The sequence below is a fragment of the Eleutherodactylus coqui genome, chromosome 2 (assembly GCF_035609145.1).
Source record: "Eleutherodactylus coqui strain aEleCoq1 chromosome 2, aEleCoq1.hap1, whole genome shotgun sequence".
Lineage (NCBI taxonomy): Eukaryota > Metazoa > Chordata > Amphibia > Anura > Eleutherodactylidae > Eleutherodactylus > Eleutherodactylus coqui.
This window is the reverse complement of record NC_089838.1, coordinates 223,249,464-223,268,576: the sequence shown is the minus strand read 5'-3', so window position 1 is coordinate 223,268,576 and position 19,113 is coordinate 223,249,464. Positions and strand designations below refer to the sequence as shown.

General features: G+C 43.4%; 1 protein-coding gene across 1 annotated transcript in view; it reads right to left on the bottom strand.

The window, feature by feature from the left end:
* Positions 1–14,881, bottom strand: part of MYO1E (myosin IE) — a 153,301-nt gene extending 138,420 nt beyond the window's left edge. Inside the window, exon 1 of the mRNA XM_066592536.1 lies at positions 14,586–14,881. Coding sequence (XP_066448633.1) covers positions 14,586–14,588 — 3 coding nt within the window. The 5' untranslated portion in view covers positions 14,589–14,881. The remainder of the gene's footprint in view (positions 1–14,585) is intronic.
* Between the last annotated feature and the right edge of the window lie 4,232 nt (positions 14,882–19,113).

Here is a 19,113-nt window from a genome sequence, read left to right as displayed (position 1 = left end):
GTGACGGCACTTGTTCGTTTAAACGAGGATTGGCTCGTCTAAAAAGACCATAAGAGTCTGTAAACAACTGCCATGTACAGAATAATCCTTAAGGCACATTCCGAGAGTTGTATTGGTTTACCATAAGGACATAATGACCTACTAGGCTCTGCTTTCTAAATAGGTAGAGTTACTGGTCGAACAGGTCAGGGCACTTGTAATTAGTATTGTACTTTGATGTGACAGATACCATTCTGATTGGCACTGAAGCCACTAATCCAGGTCATAGATAAAGTTAAGCACTTTAGAAGCCTTAAGACATTTGTCAGCACTTTTAGGTTTGCGAACCTCACAAGATAGAGCTGAGACTTTTAAAGCAAATCTCCAGTGGCAGGAACAAGATCTGAAGTCAGACTGGTTGGGGTGGGGACAACAATAACCCTTACGACTCTTCTGTCTTCTAAGATAGTCACAGTGCTCCTCTGACTACCTGATGCACTGGCAGTCTAACATACTGCAAGTTGCTCTTTAATGACCAGTCAGCACACTGTAGTCTATCAGACTACTGATGCACGCAGCAAGTATTGAGTAGTCAGAGAAGTACTGTAGCTATCAAGAGGGGCCCCGGAACTGGCAGATCCACAGCACCCTGGAGGGCACTAGGTAATATTACTTCCCCCCTAACTTCAAATTTGGTCCTGGAAGTGGAGAGTCACTTTAAGTTGTCCACTTTTGACAACCCCTTTAAGTAAGGGGACCACATAGTATCCTGTTCCTAGAACCCCCAACAATCAGCTATAATTTGTGGGAAACTTGGTAGCATACGTACAATTTCTCTATAAGGCCACCCTGAGTATTTGGAAGCATTACACAGCTTTCACCGAGTCATGTAAATCACAGACGGCGGCCTTCCACAGCAAGAGACAAATGGACGTAGCTGTTCTGTTTGCCTAAGAGATGAGGGTCCAGAATGGGACCTCCCTATTAATTCAGATTTCCCCAACACTTAAAAATGTTTTTTTTCAAACCATTTAACCTTTTAAGGTTTTCTTTCCCCCATTAGATTCCATTTGCATTTTTGTGGTCAGAAACGCCTAGCACAGTGTACTAGTTTTAAGTCAGAAAACAGCATACCGAAATGTCAAGATTAAACTGCGTTTGTACAGCTCAAGTGAAACGCTAGGGCGTTCATCAAAGCGTAAAATATCAGTATATAAATTCCAGCAGATGTAAGGCCTCAACAATTCCCATTGTATTCACATCACTGTATCTCAGAAAACCATCATGGTCAGTGATAACGTGTGAGATAATTCGCCCACACTGTAAATGGTAGAAACAGATATTACATCTCATGTAGAGTTAATATGAAAAGTTCAAGTCTTTTGTCTTCTAGCGCATTGATTTTTGGATCACGTTGGCAAAGAATACACATGTGCGTCACTTTCATCTGAATTCTTTGTTACACGCAGCTGGAAGCACAAAAATATGTTTATGATTGAGAACGTGCAATTACCCCCCAAGTATAGCTTTGTATTGTGTTGTTATTCTTCTCCTGTGGGCTGAGTAGACGCTCCACGGGTCAACGGCTACATATGAAGCTAACGCTGAATAATTGCATCTGGGATGGATGACATATGAGCATTTTATATCCATTTCCTTTGGGACAAAACTAGATACTAACATTGTGTAAAGTCCTTTTTAGTTCACCTATATTTATATGCTGAATATATCTACTTTTCTCCCAGAGGATTGTTCCGAGTCCATAAAAAGCTCTGTAGCTGTATAGCGAAATATATGCATCTGATTATCAAGTGCAACAAATAAACGTAATTTCAATTTCTGTTGATCATATGAAATTTTGCATCTCCAAAATGTCTTCTGCTTGATGTTCGTCTTTATATCAATTAAATAGATACACGAACTCTAAAGGCCCATTTAGACAATGATTATTGCTCAAAAGCAATCTTTTCAATGCTAATCGTTGCGTCTAAACGCGCTGCCATACAACACTGTTCGTGCATTGGCGATTTCTAGCTTCTAGAAATCACCTATGACTCTTATCAGCGCCGCAGGATGATTTTCTCAGCAGGGGCGTCGCTGATAGTATTCTTTTAGCTGGTATCCAGCTGGCAGTTCTCAGCGGGACACCAGCTAAAAGCTCCCGAGAACAATACAGCTGTTTGCATATGCAAAACATCTGCTGTTCTCGGAGCCATCGCGGAGGTATCCCACTTCACCTGCATGAATTCTTAATTAGCCAATTAGCTACTTAAAGTTATGCAAAGATAATCGCTCAAAACTCTAACTCAAACTGTCGTTTGAGCGATCGTTCCGTGTCAAAGGGCCTTTACTATAAGATAAAGGTATTTTAAAGGATTTAAAAATAAAAAAATGTCTGCTTCCTTTGCGAAACAGCACTAATACTGTCCATGTCTGGTATTACAGCGCCGCTCCATTGAAACGAGTAACCTTGCGCTGTAATGCAATACACCCCATATGTAGATGGGTGTGGTGCTGTTTTAGAAGAACACAATACGGAAAGGAATATTCCACAACAACATTGCGGAATATGCTGTCCCTGAATTCCGCACCAATATTTGCACCTTAGATGTGCGGATTTTGGGGTGGAATAGTCTGCAGGAGGGCATATTCCACCATGATGTTGCAGAATATTCCATTCTGTGTGAAAGGTCCCTTAGAGTGCTTTCACATGGACAAAATATTTCCGCAATACGCAGCAGGATGTATCATGCAGAAAATTCTGCGCCAATTTCCACATGCCTAAATGAGGATTTTAATGCGTAATTGTTGTTAAAATTCAATGATTTTCAATTCAATATTAAAATTTGCACGTTGACTATACGAATTGTGGTGTTAAATTTTCTGTACGGTGGCAAATTCCACAGCAGTTTTGCTGGAATATTCAGCATGTGTGAAGTCTCCACCGGACAGGTGTTTTCAGCGCTGCGCTAATCGCAGTATAATGCTCCTATTGTTTTCAATGGAGCCTCTAGGACAGCCGCTCGATTTTCGAGAGTAGTCTGTTATACTTTTGAGGTTCAGCACACCTGATCCATGATGAGGCATGTTAAACTCCGCTGTCGGCAGCAGGAGGCTGCGGCCGAAAGTGAAAGTAAAGACGCAGCACAGCGCCACAATTGAAATCGCGATGCTTTCCTGAAAGCCTGTGTAAGGGTGGGCTGAAAGCAACTTTAAAAAAAAAAAAAAAAGAGAAACCAACTATTAGATGCTTGGCCAAATAACATCAGCCCTTTCACTTGAAGCACATATGATCCAACTGAGTCTTAATTTGAAAAGTAACTCAAGGAGAGGTAAAGTGTAATTACCAGCTTATAAAACTGTACCAAAGTAAAGCAATCGTTCTCTAGAGAGTGAAAGGCATTTATAATGTATGTATTAATAAAGAGGCTTCAAAACAGGCAGTAGTTCTGCAACAAATATATATATATATATATATATATATATATATATATATATATATATATAAGCAATCATAAAACCACAGTATGCAGTAAATCACCTGCAGGCCAATCCATAAATGAGACATCCAGGATCACAAAGTGCAAATATTGACCAATACTACCAAATTCTGGAGAGTGTTATAGTCAGAGGTCCATCCAATGGTCACAAGGTAAAAGAATGATGTACTATTCAACCTGAAAACCTATAAACAGGAGACCCTTTCCAGAGTCTGTCCCTGCAGAGGTCCACATAAAACACACCACTTGCAAATCATGTGACCAGTGGCTGGGCGCTAACTAGAGGCAGCGGGGTGAAGTGTGATAGGGAGTGAGGTATTGCCAGGTGTAAACGTACCCTTAAGTGGAAGGTTAGTTGGATTTTATCTTAATGCTACTTGATTTTCTATATGTCTATAGTATTCTGAAGAGTAGGTTAGTATCAAAGTTGAACATCACCAATACATTTCCTATCCCACTTCTTTATTGCCCTTACACATCCATAAAAGGTCATAAAATACCTCAAAAATGGACAATGTTTCTTTTAGACCTTTTAGTCCACATGCAGAATCCACAGCGGGTCCCTCCTGCCCCGCGGACATGAAGCCAAAAAACAAGAATAAACTCACCTCTCTGGACGCTGCGGATCTTCCTTCCTTCCCGGCCGGATCTTCCTTCTTTGGCCCGGCGGATGTGCTCCGCACGCCGGCAGCGTGCCGCACACATGTGCCAGGCACATCCGCTGGGCCGAAGAAAGAAGATCCGGACGGGAAGGAAGGTAGACCTGCAGCGTCCAGGACAGGTGTGTTTTTATTCAGGTACGGGTGTTCCGCGGATCCAGACGGCTTCCATAGGCTTCAATAGAAGCCCGCGGGAGACCCGCACGAAAATGGAGCATGGTCCAGATTTTTTCATGCTCCACTTTTTTTAAAATCACTTTTATTGACCATCCGCTGGTATTTATCTACCCGCGGGTGGTCAATGCATCCCTATGGGGTGCGGATCCACGGGTGGGAGAAGAGTTAAAATCCGCTGCGGATTTTAATTCTTCTTTTGCCCGTGGACATGAGGCCTTAGTCATACAGATTTGTTTCAGGGCCAGTGAATTTTTTCTTCATTGATTGTGTAACTAATCCCCCTGAATATATAAAACAGCTAGTATTACTTGTATAGTTATTCCTTTCTATCTGAAACTCCTGGCCTCCTCCTGAGGTGGTCATGCGATTCTGACCAGCTCAGATATACTTGGCTTTATGTATTCTCAAACTAGTCAGTTTCTCATTCACTGTAACTCCTGTGTGATATTACATGGAGTGTACCACAGATGCTCTTCAAAAGGGGACACAGACACTCCTATCACTGTTACTGCAGATAATCACACAGTTCTAATATAGATCACACTGACTGTATACTTATGGTCTGTAGCTTACCTAGGTGAATACAGACTGTAACGGCAATGTTTTTCCTGCAGCAGAGATGGTACAGTCTAACTGCTCGTTTACAATTTTATTCTGCTGCATCATAATCCTGATAGCACAGAATGGCGAAAGCAACATCTAGATGGTGCCTGACAATCATCATACAGGTGCCTGCACTGCATGAGAGTGACTGCAAGATACCCAGGAGGCATCCAGAGTGTGACGGTAATCAGGTGAGGGGTGCAGGGATGGAAAAAAAATTGTATTTGCTTCTCCAAGAGATAGTCAACCATATCTCTTCACTGCTGGATCCCCTGTGACTAGTGGTATAGTAACATGCATGAGTAATGGTGCAACACCTCATTTACAGTAAAACCACAGCCAAACACTAATATTTTCACTAACTGCAGTGTTTGTAGCTTTCAGCCACACCATTACCGGTTCACGTGAATTCACCCTCATTATTTATACAAGTAAGCAAATGGGGTTGACTCTACAATCTCAACAACCGTAATTTTAACCGCCTTTCCCGTTTGCTTTTTTATGTTGTAGTCGAATCCAACTCTTTCACACCCTTCTTTCAAGGGGTAAATGAAAGGCCCTATTAGCAGATAAAAACATAATAGATTAATATTCTGATCTGCATTATTAAATGATATGGCCACAGATATAAATATTAATTCACTGCTGGCCGTCACATGATATAATCCGGAAATTAGTTTTGTATCTGCATCTAAGTGCATAATGAAGGTCCTATGAAGAATACCGTTCATATAACTCCCTGTCTTTGAAGCATGTAGGGACTGCAGTAGTTTGTCTCTCTACTCCCCCTACACTGTCACAGCATCTCTCTGCACACCACCTGGAATACCATGGGCCGGGGGACTTCTACTATAGGAGTATGCTCCTTCTGTACGCCTATCTACAGAATAGACAGGAAGAAAAAAAGAAACACAGCAGCACTCCAAGGGTTCAGCCACACCGCTGGTGCAAGGTACAATGCAATAGCCGTGGCTATTTAATAAAGAAGACTTCAATGAATGCTGCCTAGTTCCTCCTCTCTACATTGCTTATCTACAGAATAGACTAAGCCTAGACCAAAGTCCATGCTGCCTTATCTGCAGCTCCAGCTGTCCATCCGGCTGAACAGTCATCTGCGAGTGTTAGATGGTATTTAGCTCTTTACAGGTTATCTGTGCAATAGTTTCATCATATGTGCAACACTAGTATATGTATAGGCGATTAGTACTAGATGGGTGGACATTGGTCCTAGTCATCATATGGTTCCTCCATTTCATTAGTAGCGCAGTGCTTCGGCTAGTAATGTACAGAATACTCTTCTTTCTATCCGTACTACAGGCTCTGGCCATTTTGGATGACCGCTGCTCCGCCTCCTACTTATACCTCTACTTCTCATACTGTACCTGTGTGTATTTTACATCATTAGAGCCCTACAATGATGTGCCTGTATGAGCAGATATACATATAAACCTGGAGGCCATGAATATCACATGACTAAAGGATCTGATGTCATCTGAATGCCTTACCATATTTGTATAGCTACAGCTATTCTATTGCAGACAATAAATACAACTGCCATGTTGGCAAGTTTATTACCCAACGATCTGCTGATCTGACTTTTATATTATCATAAAAACCATATGTCTTCTTCAATTTTCAGATTATATTGTGCTTCTATGAATCATAAATCCTCAGTCATGTTTAACCCACATCTGAAGTTCAACAAGTCAGCTGAAACCTTTTTTAAGTTTGATGGTCAGCAAGTATCATAGTTGGCCATAGTGATTATAGTTGGCCATAGTTTGATTGTCAGTCCAGTTTGTTTTATTACAATTTAGCACTAATTGGAAATTCAAATGCAGGTCCAACACAAATGCAGACCTGTCAAGTCACCCAGATGTCCCAGGAGAATCCCAGGTTTAGGTCTCCTCTCTCCTGGTCAACTGGTTTCCTACACTACCCCCAAGTCAGCTGTTGGAAAAAAACTAAAACCATCACCATGTTCTAGAGATTGTACCCTTTCCTCTTAGATGAACAGATTTTCCATTCTTTTAAGACTTTTAAAGGAAATTTATGCAAATAGTTCCCTGAAGTGAAGTGCAACAAATTTATTAAGATGCACATATGCCCCTCCATGTGCCGGACTGTGATATCTACCTCAGCTACGAGCTGTCGTAGGTTTCACCTATCATTTATGCTAGTTTCTGGTATAAATTATAGCACATCTGATATTGCACAGGTAGCCCCACCCACTGCCACAGAGCCCCTTCCACTTTAAATGGTGGTAGAACTGATGTATTAAAAAAGTTGCACATTTTTGCACAAATGTGTAACTTTATAATGCCAGAAACCTCAAGTTTCCCCTTTAACTTAAGTTTTAGACATTATAACTGTCTGGCGTTTAAGCTTTCCACGAGAGCGTTAGTCGTTCAGTGAATGGAGGTGGAATGTGCCAGAGATCCTGGCTGCACGCCCCTATTCACTGCAAACAGGCAGTCGTTCAAAGTGGAGTGACTGCCTGTTTAGAAGTCACTCACTAGTCGTTCCATTTCAGTGAGCTAAACTACAATGACTACTGACTACCTACCCTGAAAATAAGGCCTAGCATGAATTTGGCTAGGATGCTTGAAATATATGCCCTACTCCAAAAATACACCCAAGTTACAGTTAATAAAAAAGGTCTATTTAAATAGTGTCCAGGCAGCTACATATGTAAAAAAGTAAGAGCTGTAGCAAAAAAGGTGGCAGCATATAATGATGCAAGATGAACTCCTTGTCTAGAGTTTATCTTGCATCATTATATGCTGCCACCTTTTTTGCTACATGTGTTTCCCTAAGGGGCTTATGTCCATAGCCCTGTTGGTGGCTTTGCATCAATCCAAAAAAAAAAAATTTCCGCTACTGATAACAAGAAAATACTTTACTAATCTTGTTATTTTTTTTCTAAATTTGCCTCCCCCGGAATATCTTTTTCCAGTGGGTTTTGAGTGAGTGCTGTGGTTTTCTGTTTACTATTTTAAAAAAGTAAGAGCTTTTAGGGCAAAAATTAATATAAGACCCTGTCTTATTTTGTGGGAAACGGGGTAGTGAGCGATTTCTCGTTCAGTACACTGTCGAGTGCAGTATTGACTGACAATCACCCGGAAGTACTCATTTGAGCGATTATTCGGGCAATTATCAGCCAGTGTAATCACAGTACCCTTAGACTCTGGTAATCATTAAACACAGACATGAATACTCTTCTTTCCTTAATTAATAGGGAGTGTTCTTTAAGCTACAGTAGGATGAATCTTTTTGTTTTTACTGTTCTTAATCTGCCTTTTCAGAAAACAAAAAAAAATGGTGGAGGATACATTCTTGAGAGTATGTAGCAACTCCTTACAGTAAATCTAATTGTGTACATGTTATTACAGTAGAATGTAACCTGTGATGGTCTTCCCATTATTAGCACATTTTTCTAGCTAAAAGCATAGGATGTAGCATTATTCAGCACCAATCATAGCATACTAACCAAGAAGAACAGTGCCAAATCTAGGCCAGGTCTTGCCATGACCTACTGCACTAATGAGCTTCTGCTGATTTTTTAGCATGTTTTATATTTGGGTATAGTAACTGCACAATAATGGAGTTTGCAGGAAAGAATACATCACCATGTAAGGAGAAGTCACGATGAGAATGTACAGACCAGATAGAAGTATAAAGCTAGGATTATAAGCACCACTCTTGTAGTCTACAGTGCTGGACAACGCAGGGGCTATTCACAAACAGGAGATTAGCTTTCCTTCCTTCTATGATTGAATGACTAGGCTGATGTGAGCTTCCACCTATTGTAATTAATTCTGAAAACTAAAGTAAAAAACTAAACAAAAACAAACTCATTTGGAAAAACTAGAGGCATTATGGGCAACACTAATGTTCTTGTTACTTTTCAACACTAGAAAGCCCCTTCAGCTCTACTTTTTAAACTTTTGTAAATGGCTGTGGACACCCATAATTATACTTACTAAACTATTATAGCCCTCGTCCACCCCTTCCTAAAACATAGATGCAGCCCCCTTTGGGCCTCATGTTCAGGGGCGGATCTGATTTGCGCAATCCGCACGGAAGATCTGCAAATCAACCTGCCCATAGCAATACATGGGCCATCCACAAATGCAATAAAGCATGCAGATTTGATTTGCGGACCTTTTGGTCCGGAAAACAAATCGAGCATGCTCCATTTCACTGCGGATTCCTCACGAATGACTTCCGTCTGATCCACCCGCAGCAGACACTGCGGACGATCCACAGATTCTGTGGGAAAGCAGGGGTTTGAAAAAATCCCTCCTACTACACATGTGCGCTGGCTGGTGAGCCCCCACACATCCGATGTGAAGAAGGAAGAAGATCCGGTCGGGATGCAGAAGACCCTCACAGGATTAGCACAGGCAAAATAAGAGTCCTCATCCGTGAGCAGGGTGGGATTCTGCTGTGGGCTGTGAACATGAGGCGTTAGGGTGCTTAAAAAAAGGTGCGCTAAATAGTTTGCTAAAGCAAACGAGAAACAATGTCACAGGGTACTGATGCATCTCGTCTCCACCGGAAGTGTGGGTGAAGTGATGGGTTTGTCCTAGTGGAGTTAAGATGCACAAGTACCATGTCACAGTTTGCTTGGGTGGTCAGTTTAAACACACAGATACATCATTGATTACTTTTTTTTTTTAAACAGGATTTTTCAGTTCTCTGTAACCAGTGAATGAGAACGAATGAGCGATCGATATTTAAACTGAATGATTAGCGAATAAGCCAATAATGATTTTTATACTTGCATAAAATGAATGAAACGGGAGCTGTGTACATTCATACACCCGTGTAAAAGCACCCTTAGGCTGGGTTCCCACAGGACGGAAATCCTGTGGAAATCTCGCGGATTGGCCGCACCGAAGAGCCGCGAGATTTCCGCGGGAGAAACGCAGCTTCAAAACCCACGGCATTTCGCCGCAGGTTTTGGAGCAATTTGGCCGCCGGAATTCCGTTGCGGCTTTCTCTCCCAATAGAAAGAAGTGAGGCCGCAACGAAAAAAATAGGAATTGACATGCTGCGGCTGTTCCGCACCACATCGCCAATTCCGCCCGTCTTTGCTGCGACGTATTGGCCGCTCCGTGTGGACGAGATTTGTGCAAAATCTTATCCAGATGGCTGGCTAATCCCAGGATTAGGAGCCGCGGGCGGATTTGCCGCACAGAAATTCCGCAGCAAATCCATCCCATGTGAACCCAGCCTTAAACCGACTTCACATGAGCAAAACTGCAATTGCGCACACCGCAGTACAACTTTTTACGAATCCACGGGTTGCAACAAAGATCCGCCTTTCATTAGTCATAGTAAGAGACCTCCCCAAGCCCCTGTTTCCAATGGTCACAGCAGGCCTCCTCTAGCCCCTTTCCACATTAAGTAGTAACCAACAGAACAGATGTTGAGCCAGTTTCTATTCACACTTCCATTTTCCCTATTTCAATGGAAACCTGATGGACCCATATAAGCAAAAAAATGATATCTGTCAGGATCTGTTACAAATCAGCTCAGCTCATATACATTATATCAGTTTGGGCAGCTCTAAAAATGGAAGCCATGACACCAAGGTGAGCAGAGCAGAAACTTAGATACTAGCTTTGCTTATAGCCCGCACAGTATAATCCTGGATACATTACATAAGGCAAGTATATGCCCATTTCTTGTTTTATGGCAGGGTGAACTAGGATTTATAGAAGAGGGGGGGGGGGGAATAAAATCGCAGACAACCCCTTTAATAATATCACTATTAGTGCATGACGTGCCTGATATATGAGGAGGCGCACAGCTCTTGATGTATTAGGCACATCTCGCCACCTCTGTGGGCCTACTTAGAATTGTACATCAGATGGTATTCATTTCTGGTATCATTTACAACAGTTTCTGGTGAAGATTATAGATACATGTGTAGGTCTGCGGTGGTCATACCGCCTTATGACAAGCCATGTCCAGTTAAAATATTTGGCAGATAGAAAAAAAAAAAAAAGCTTGTGCAAAAATGTACAACTTTTTAATGTCAGAACCTGGCATAAAATCTTTCAGGAGTGTCGCCACAGTTCGAAAAATATATCAAACTACAATGGTGATTGCTGATAGTGGGTCACAAACACCACATGTGTTTTACTGTGCCCCCCCCCTCCCTTCCCAAGCTAGGCTGCCTGTCCGCGCTAGCGATATTCTGCCAAGGGGGGAGAACCGACAGGTCTCTGCGGTTAGCCCATCTGATAGGCTCCCCGCGGAAATTCGCAGCATGCCGCAATTTGAATCCTGCGAGCGGAGAATCGCTACGATTCTCCTCTCGTGGACATCGGGCTACGCTTTTCATACTTAACCTATAGAAAGCTTGTCATGCGAGGTCTATGGGTGAGTTATCGCAGCGGATCTCGCAATGACAATTTGCCCGTGGACAGCCAGCCTTAAACACCGTGGGGTATCTAGAACTAGCATTCTATATGCCAATATTAGAGAGATGTGCCAAATGTATTAAGAGGTGCAAGTCTCTTAATAGGTTTGCCGCATCCAGTATTGTCCATGCACCTTCTCCTGAAATCCACGCCAAGTAGAACCCGGTGTAAATTCCTGCTCTAATCTTCGCCAGTTTGTGGCATAAAATACTGTAAATTTAACAGACCATGATAAGACGCCTGCACCCCCTTCTGCTAAGCCCCACCCACTATCCCTCATGCAATAAAAGTGGCAAGGATGGCAGAAAAATGCCCAAAAGTTGTAGTTTTGTACTTTTTTTCCCCTTTTTTTTTTTCTAACACTAGAATTCCAGCACAACCAGTATGTTTATAATTTCACTTGCTGTTTATTTTGCTAAAGGACTTATTTTTCTTTTAATACAGGAAAAAGAAAACGATGAGGACAACAAAAAACAAAGTTTCTTTAAATAAATAAATAAATGTGACTGTCTACAGATCATTGTGACTGGTAACAAGTGTGGATGCTTGGCAACCCTACTGGAAACATACATGTATCGCCCTGGTATAGACAGGCTTCATTGCCGTGTAGAGGGACACCGGGCCTCGCCATTGTCACCTTATCTCTATTATACAGCCATCTGCATACGTTTTATATGCTGTTGCAATAACAAACCACTAATGACATTTTCAGAGATCAAATCTATAAATATTCCTGGGTGTGAACAGGTACGAGCGTGACTCTCCTGGGGACAGCAACACACCTGTGGCATGTCACCGTGACACACCTATTGCTTCAGACACGTGACAGAGTGACAACTAGGCAGCTGCCAAAACAAACTTCTTCCCCTGTTGTAGTGAGTAATTACACTGCTTGCTAACTCATCCCACTTATTCTTCTAAGACTTTAAGAATCGATACTTAAGACGCTGACACGATCAGCTAGCTATGTCCGGACTCTAGAAATGATGCCATACTGAGGAAAATCCACGATGACTGTTCCACTCTGTCCTTCCCAAAAACTGTGCGAAGTCAGTCAGGAAATGAACGTAAGCAACAAGGAGCCGCAGCCGCTTACACCCAGCACAGTGTTCTGCCAAGACACTGCATCCATTCACCTTGTGAGCTCACCCAGTGGGAAAAAGGGCAAACACGGAGTATGGAAGGCAGGACACATACAAAGATAGCCTTCTCTACATACACACGTCTGACTCCAACCTTCCTTCCAAGGGCAGAGTTAACCCTTTGTACCTACCTACCAACTTACTGCCAAGTCGTCAAGACACTTCTGTTAAGAATAACCATACTTGTGCATACATAGACTAATATTATGTCTCCATTGCAGGAGTTCTTTTCTCTACTTTCTGCTGTGGCCACTTTTTGGTGAAACCTGTGGACCCTATCTTGTAATAATGCTTTAATGTTCAAAAGTTGTGTTAAGGGTTAAAGGTCTCTTGCGATAACTAATACTGTATGGAAATAGCTGAGGCTTATATTAATGTACTTGTAAAAGTTTAATAGTTTATTGAAATGCTTAATTTATGCTACAATATCTGGAGTTTATAGTCCATGGGCCTTGGGTTAAGATGCCCTCTTCTACTTGATAACCATGATGCTAACCCCGGTAGACATCTATGCTCTATAGGCAATAGATCAGTGGTTCATGTACTGTAGCATACAGAATACAATGCGGGCAGCTAGGGGAGGGGTATAGAAGTGTAGAATACGCTGTTTCAATCTCCCATAGGTGGCTATGTTGCCACTCACATGAATTGTGTGTGCAAGAAAAACAGCAGCATGTTCTACCTTGGTTCGTATTACACGAGCATACACGCCAAGATACTGCATGGCGATGGGCAGCACGCAGCCATTATCTCTTGCAGAGATTTGATCGTGTGAACCCAGCCTAAGGGTGTCTGTTCACGGGGGATATTCCCTTGTTAAGTCTGTCCAATTTTAAGAAGGACAAAATTAGCATGGGAGAAGAACCCATTCATTTGATTGGGCTCATTCAATGAGCAAAATACATTGCAACCGCATGTCATGCGATTTTTATGTGAATGTGATGCCTTTTAAGGTAGATTTCTATGGAGACCATACAAGAAAAAAAGAACCAGGAACTGCTGAAACATATGCGAAACACAAGCGGAAATAAGAAAATTGGTCAGTTTTTCACTGTCCAGAGCCGCGCTCCCCCCATGTGAACACAGCCTGAGACTACAGCCACATGGACGATACTGCCATCTGATTTTCGGACTGAAAAATTGGTCCAAACATCTAACACAAATAGCACCCATTCATTTGAATGGGTGAATGCACATTGGCTTTTTTTTTTACTCAAATAGAGTAAATAAATTCGCAGCATGTCCCATTCTTGTCTGATTTTCGGATGATATTACTGCGTGTCCCCGTGTGGTCTCCTGCACATAGGTGGGATATCTGTGCTGTCCAATCTAAGCTCTGCCTGAGAACCTCCGAGCCTGAAAGCCTCCCGAATGAAGAATTACAATAGAAAGGGTTTCCTTTTTCCCTGTAGGTTCCTTAGAGTAACGGATGGCGTCAGATACAAGTGTGTCCCTGCGGAGGGAATACACAGCTTTCTAGTAGTGGAGCACGCTGCGTCCTGCACATATTTCCATAGTGTCCCCTATAATTGTGTCTGCCGTAAACTCCGCACCATCTGCAACTTCACTCAGCAGGGGAACAGATCAAACCCTGGAGCCAGGTACAAGAAATCCCCAACGCTTCCTCCAAGGGACGGGTTACAGATTTACCAGGAACAAACAATAGCGTGACATTATGTACACAGTATGTAGGTGCGAGGACAGCCCTACACCTGCTCACACAAGGCAGGGGGGAGAGGAGAACTGGGGACAGAAGTCTGGGACTTGTGGTGTATGGGATCAGTGGGACAAGAGAGCAGCGGCAGGTTCCAATGCCAAATCAGCTCAATGCCCCAGTATTGTAGAGTGGCACCAGCCAGCACTCCTGAGAACTGGGCACAGACCCATTTATGGAGGACCTCCTGAAAGCTTCATACATAGTAGAATATCTCACAACTTATTACATGACTTGTGCTGGTTACTATAGGGATCAGTATATAGGAGCCCTGACAGTTTAGAGGATATATATACTATACACATGGATGGAAGCTCTAGACAGGACAACTCTGTAGAGCAGCACACATGCAGTATAGCAGCAGCTCCACTACTCACCATGGTGCAGGCTGCTCACAGGTCTGTGCTCGTCTACTGTCCGTCAGGCTCCTACAGGACGGGGACTGTCCCCATGCAGCCAGTAGTCCCCGCTGCTCTGCGCTGTCCCCCCGCCGTCACTGGCAGCTCCCGGCCCGCTGTGTGCCGCCCCTCTCCCGCTGGATGCTGCTGCTGAGGTTACAGCTGCGGCCGCTGCTGCTTTTTTTTTCCCCCTCAGTCATGCGATTCCCAGTGAGGAGCCAGGCAGCAGCCGGCGAGCCCTGTCCATAAATGGCAAACAAAGCTTCACCTCCGCCAATCAGCGGCCGCCTGACCCGGCGTCACCGCCACCTCAGGGAATAGCGCTGCGGAGCCGGAGAGGAGGAGGGACGAGGCTTTTGGGAAATGTAGTTTTACTGAGCGCTCTCCATGCGAAGTTGTGTGCGGGGAGGACAGAGGCTGTTGGGGAGAATTCATCAGGTTACAGTTCTGGTTAGCCTGTAGTGGAGTATCCTGGTCTGCACTGGACCTGTGGAATTGCTAGTGACTATATAATATCTATGTATCTTTCTATCTATATTGCAGTGTAAACGTTTTAAACAGGTGTGGAAAAAGTTCTACAAAGTCAGATTAAAAAAAAAAATAGAAGGCATCTAATTGGCTCTAAGTTTATTCTGCAGCAGGACTATGCCAATATCATTAGGAACTGTCTTCAGTGTAAAGAAGAACAAGAAGTCCTGGAAGTGGTAATATGGTTCCCGCAGAGTCCTGATCTCACATCATCCAGTCTATCTGGGAATACATGAAGAGACAGAAGGATTTGAGCAAGCCCACATCCATAGAAGATCTGTGCTTAGTTCTACAAGATGTTGGAACATCCTCCCTCCCTTCTAGGCACACAGTTTTCTTCAAAAACTGTTTTGAAGGCAAAGGATGGTCACACCAAATATTGATTTGATTTAGATTTTGGTTTTGCTCTTTCACTTTGCATTTTACACACACATATATTGTGCGGTCAATCAAGATCGCTTTTCGTCCATCCGATGGATCATTCTCCTTCATACAGATCTATGGATCACTGCTTCCTTGAGTTCATTCAGGCTCATATTTAAGTCAGATTTGACAGTATCAAGCCAAAAAGTTCTTGGGGGCCTTTCATGATAAGGCCCATTTACACGCAACGATTGTCGCTCAAAATTCGTTTAAATAAACAAATTTGCGCGATAATCGTTACATGTAAATGCCAAGCCATCGTGCACCATTCGTTCATTTGTCGTTTATCGCTGAGTTTCAGCCTGCATAAAAATGGTTGTGGGTTTGTTAGCTTTTCGTTTAAATGACAATAGTGCAGTCTTTGAAAGACTGAACAACTTAAGGGGGGGAGGGGCGATTGTCATGCTAAACACAATGACTGCTTGTTTACTAATGCCAGCAGAAGATAATGGCTTTTCTTTGCACTAATTAAAAACCTGCTGGCCAGAGATTCCTCGTATAAACACACGCCCATCTGAGCAAACAACATATGCAGGGTTTACATAGCTAACAAGGGAAATGGGGAGGATTTCAAACGATTATCTGTATATTTAAATGCTCAGCATGTCTATGCAAAAAAGTCATTAATTCATTCAGTTGCTGGTTCGTTTAAGCGATAATCATTGCATGTAAATGGGGTTCTACTTCCACTGACTATCCCCAGCATACGTGTCTTCAAAAGTGAATTGCTGCTCATGACATAGAAGGATAGTTTCTGCTTGGTGATCTTGGCTTTTAGTGAGGTCTTTGGCTTGATGTGATCCAGGACTTCTCTCTTGGTGATTTTCACTGTCTGTGGGATGCTCAACAGTCTAGTCCAGCGCCACAACTCAAAAGTATCTATCTATTTCCTATACAGACTATATACTCTGGTACAGGCATGTTGAGTGAATAGCGCTGATTATCTCGTTGGCACCCATAGAGGGGTGGGATATATTAGGCAGCAAATGTAGTCAGTTCTTGAAGTTCACATATTGGAAGCAGGAAAAATTGGCAAGTATGGGAAGCTCTTATGGAGTGTTCCGATATGCAGCAGTTAACATCTAGTAGAATTGCCAAAGAAGGTGAGTCCAGTGAACCACTGCCCAATGCTTATTGATGCACATGGGGGCAAAAAATAGCTTGTCTGGTGAAATCTGTAGTAGAAACTTCTAAAAAAGTTAATGCTGGCTATGTCAGGAAGGTGTCAGAATACACAGTGCATAGTTGCATGCTGGTTAACTGCAAACTGGTCAGATTGCCAACATGTTGACTCCTATGCTCTACCGAAAACATCTACAATTGGCACATGAGCAGCAGAACTGGACTATGAAGAAACAGAAGAAGTGGCCTTGTCTGAGGAATCACATTTTTTGGGGGCAGGGGTTACATCATGTGGACAGCTGAGTGCGCTGCTGTCACTTACTAGCATGCTAGGATGTGATACAGCAAGAAGGCAATTTAGCTGAGGCAATGTGAGGCACTGGACAATCTTCTGGTAAACCATGGATACTGGTCTAACTTCAGCGTCTAATCGCCCGATTAGACGCGCTTGCGCAGATGGGTCTTTTCCCTTCGGCTCGGCAGCAGCGGCGTTCTGGCTCCGCCCCCTTGTACGCGTCATCGCGTAGCTCCGCTCCCGTCACATGCGCCGATTCCAGCCAATCAGGAGGCCATACAGAAGTGCATAACCCCACTTGCTGCCGCGGGACAACCCCTTTAACTCCTGCGGGGCTGATAGAAAGTAAAAGATTATTAACAGGAGGAGCGGGACAACGCCCATGTCTGCCAGGAACAGCAAAAGGACAGCATTCCCAGGTAGCCGACCTAACAAGAGGGTTGTACATCTCCTCCATAAAGTGATATAGACAATGCTGGTATAACCTGGATATGTCTTGTATATAATTATATATGTAATACTGGTATAAGCTATACATCCTGTATGTAGTGATATCGACCATGCTGGTATAACCTGGTATATCACTATAAACAGGAGATGTATAACTTATACCAGCTGTACATATATAATTATATACAGAAGATACCCAGGTTATACCAGCATGGTCAATATCAGTATATACAGGCTGTATAGCTTATAGTTGCTGTGTATATAAATAATTATTTACAGTAAATACCCAGGTAAGGCGCCCTGTCCAGGGCCGAGGTGGAATATCTGGCAGATAGGCTCACTGCGGAGAATCGCGGCAAATCGTGGCATGCCGCAATTTGATTCCTGCAAGTGGAGATTCGCTATGATTCTCCGCTCGTGGACAGGGGGCTGCGCTATGGAAAGCGTTCACTGCGTTACCCATGGATGGATTATCGCTGCGGATAATGCAGTGAATAATCGCCCGTGGACAGGCAGCCTAAGGGTGGTTTCATACCAAACGTGGGGAGCGGGAAAGGGGAATCCCCGTGGCCGAACGGCTCAGTCTCTGGACAGAACCGAACAGTGTTGGACAAACCCCAATAACTATAATGAAGTCTGTCTGCTTTTCGTCCAGCTTTTGAAGAAAAAGTACCGTATGCAGAGCTTTTTCTTTCAGTATTATTTTGAGCCGGATCTGTGACGGAACCACCCACCAGAGTTTCCGACACAGATGTGAAGCCGGCCTTACACCAGCATGGTCGATATCACTATATACAGAAGACGTATATACATCTCCCTGTATACAATGATAAGGAGCATGCCAGTATAACCTGGGTATCTCTTATATATAGTTATATATGTAGAAGTGGTATAAGTTACACATCTTCCTATATTTAGTGATAAAGACCCTGCTGGTATCACCTGGGCATATACTGGATATAATTGCAGATTTTACGCACAATTTAAAAAATGCACCAAACACCTGCATGCAGTTTAAAAAAAACCTGTGCAGCGTCCCGTAGGGTGACCCCGGACACAGGGCATACAATAAGGAGCTGGGATGGTAAGATGTGCACTTGTCACGGTGGCATCTACCAGGCTCCCTACTGGAGGGATGCACATAGCCTCGGCCAGGGCAGCGCTGAGCCTCTTCCACTAACCCCCCCTAGGAGAGGGATGCCCAATAAGCTTGGAGACAAGGATAGGGATTGCCACGAGTGACTCCACCATTCCGTTATCCACTGGAATGACCCTCGGCGGTAACTAAAGTAAGCCGCAGACAGAAGTAATGTACCTTAGGTCCCTGGGAACGGTCAGGACCTGCCAAAACTTTACTAAAACATCCTGGACGTAAAGTACAATTTATACAAGATTTGGCAATGCAGGTAAAGAAACAGACTTGAGAGAGTACCTTCTCCCGGTGATCCTAGACTTCAGGACGGCTGGGTGTGCAAATCAATTGGGGTACATCTACGCAGTGATCCCCTAGTTCAGGACGGCCACATAGGAAGAATAATCAGAGAGTACCTGGGCACCAGGCCTGGCCGTATGCACCTTCAATTGCTCACGCTCTCTCTCTCATAAATAGTGCATACACACGCGGGGAACCTCTCTTCCTCCTCCATTCTTCACAACACAGGAGTTGATAGTACCCCCATGTGGCTGGAA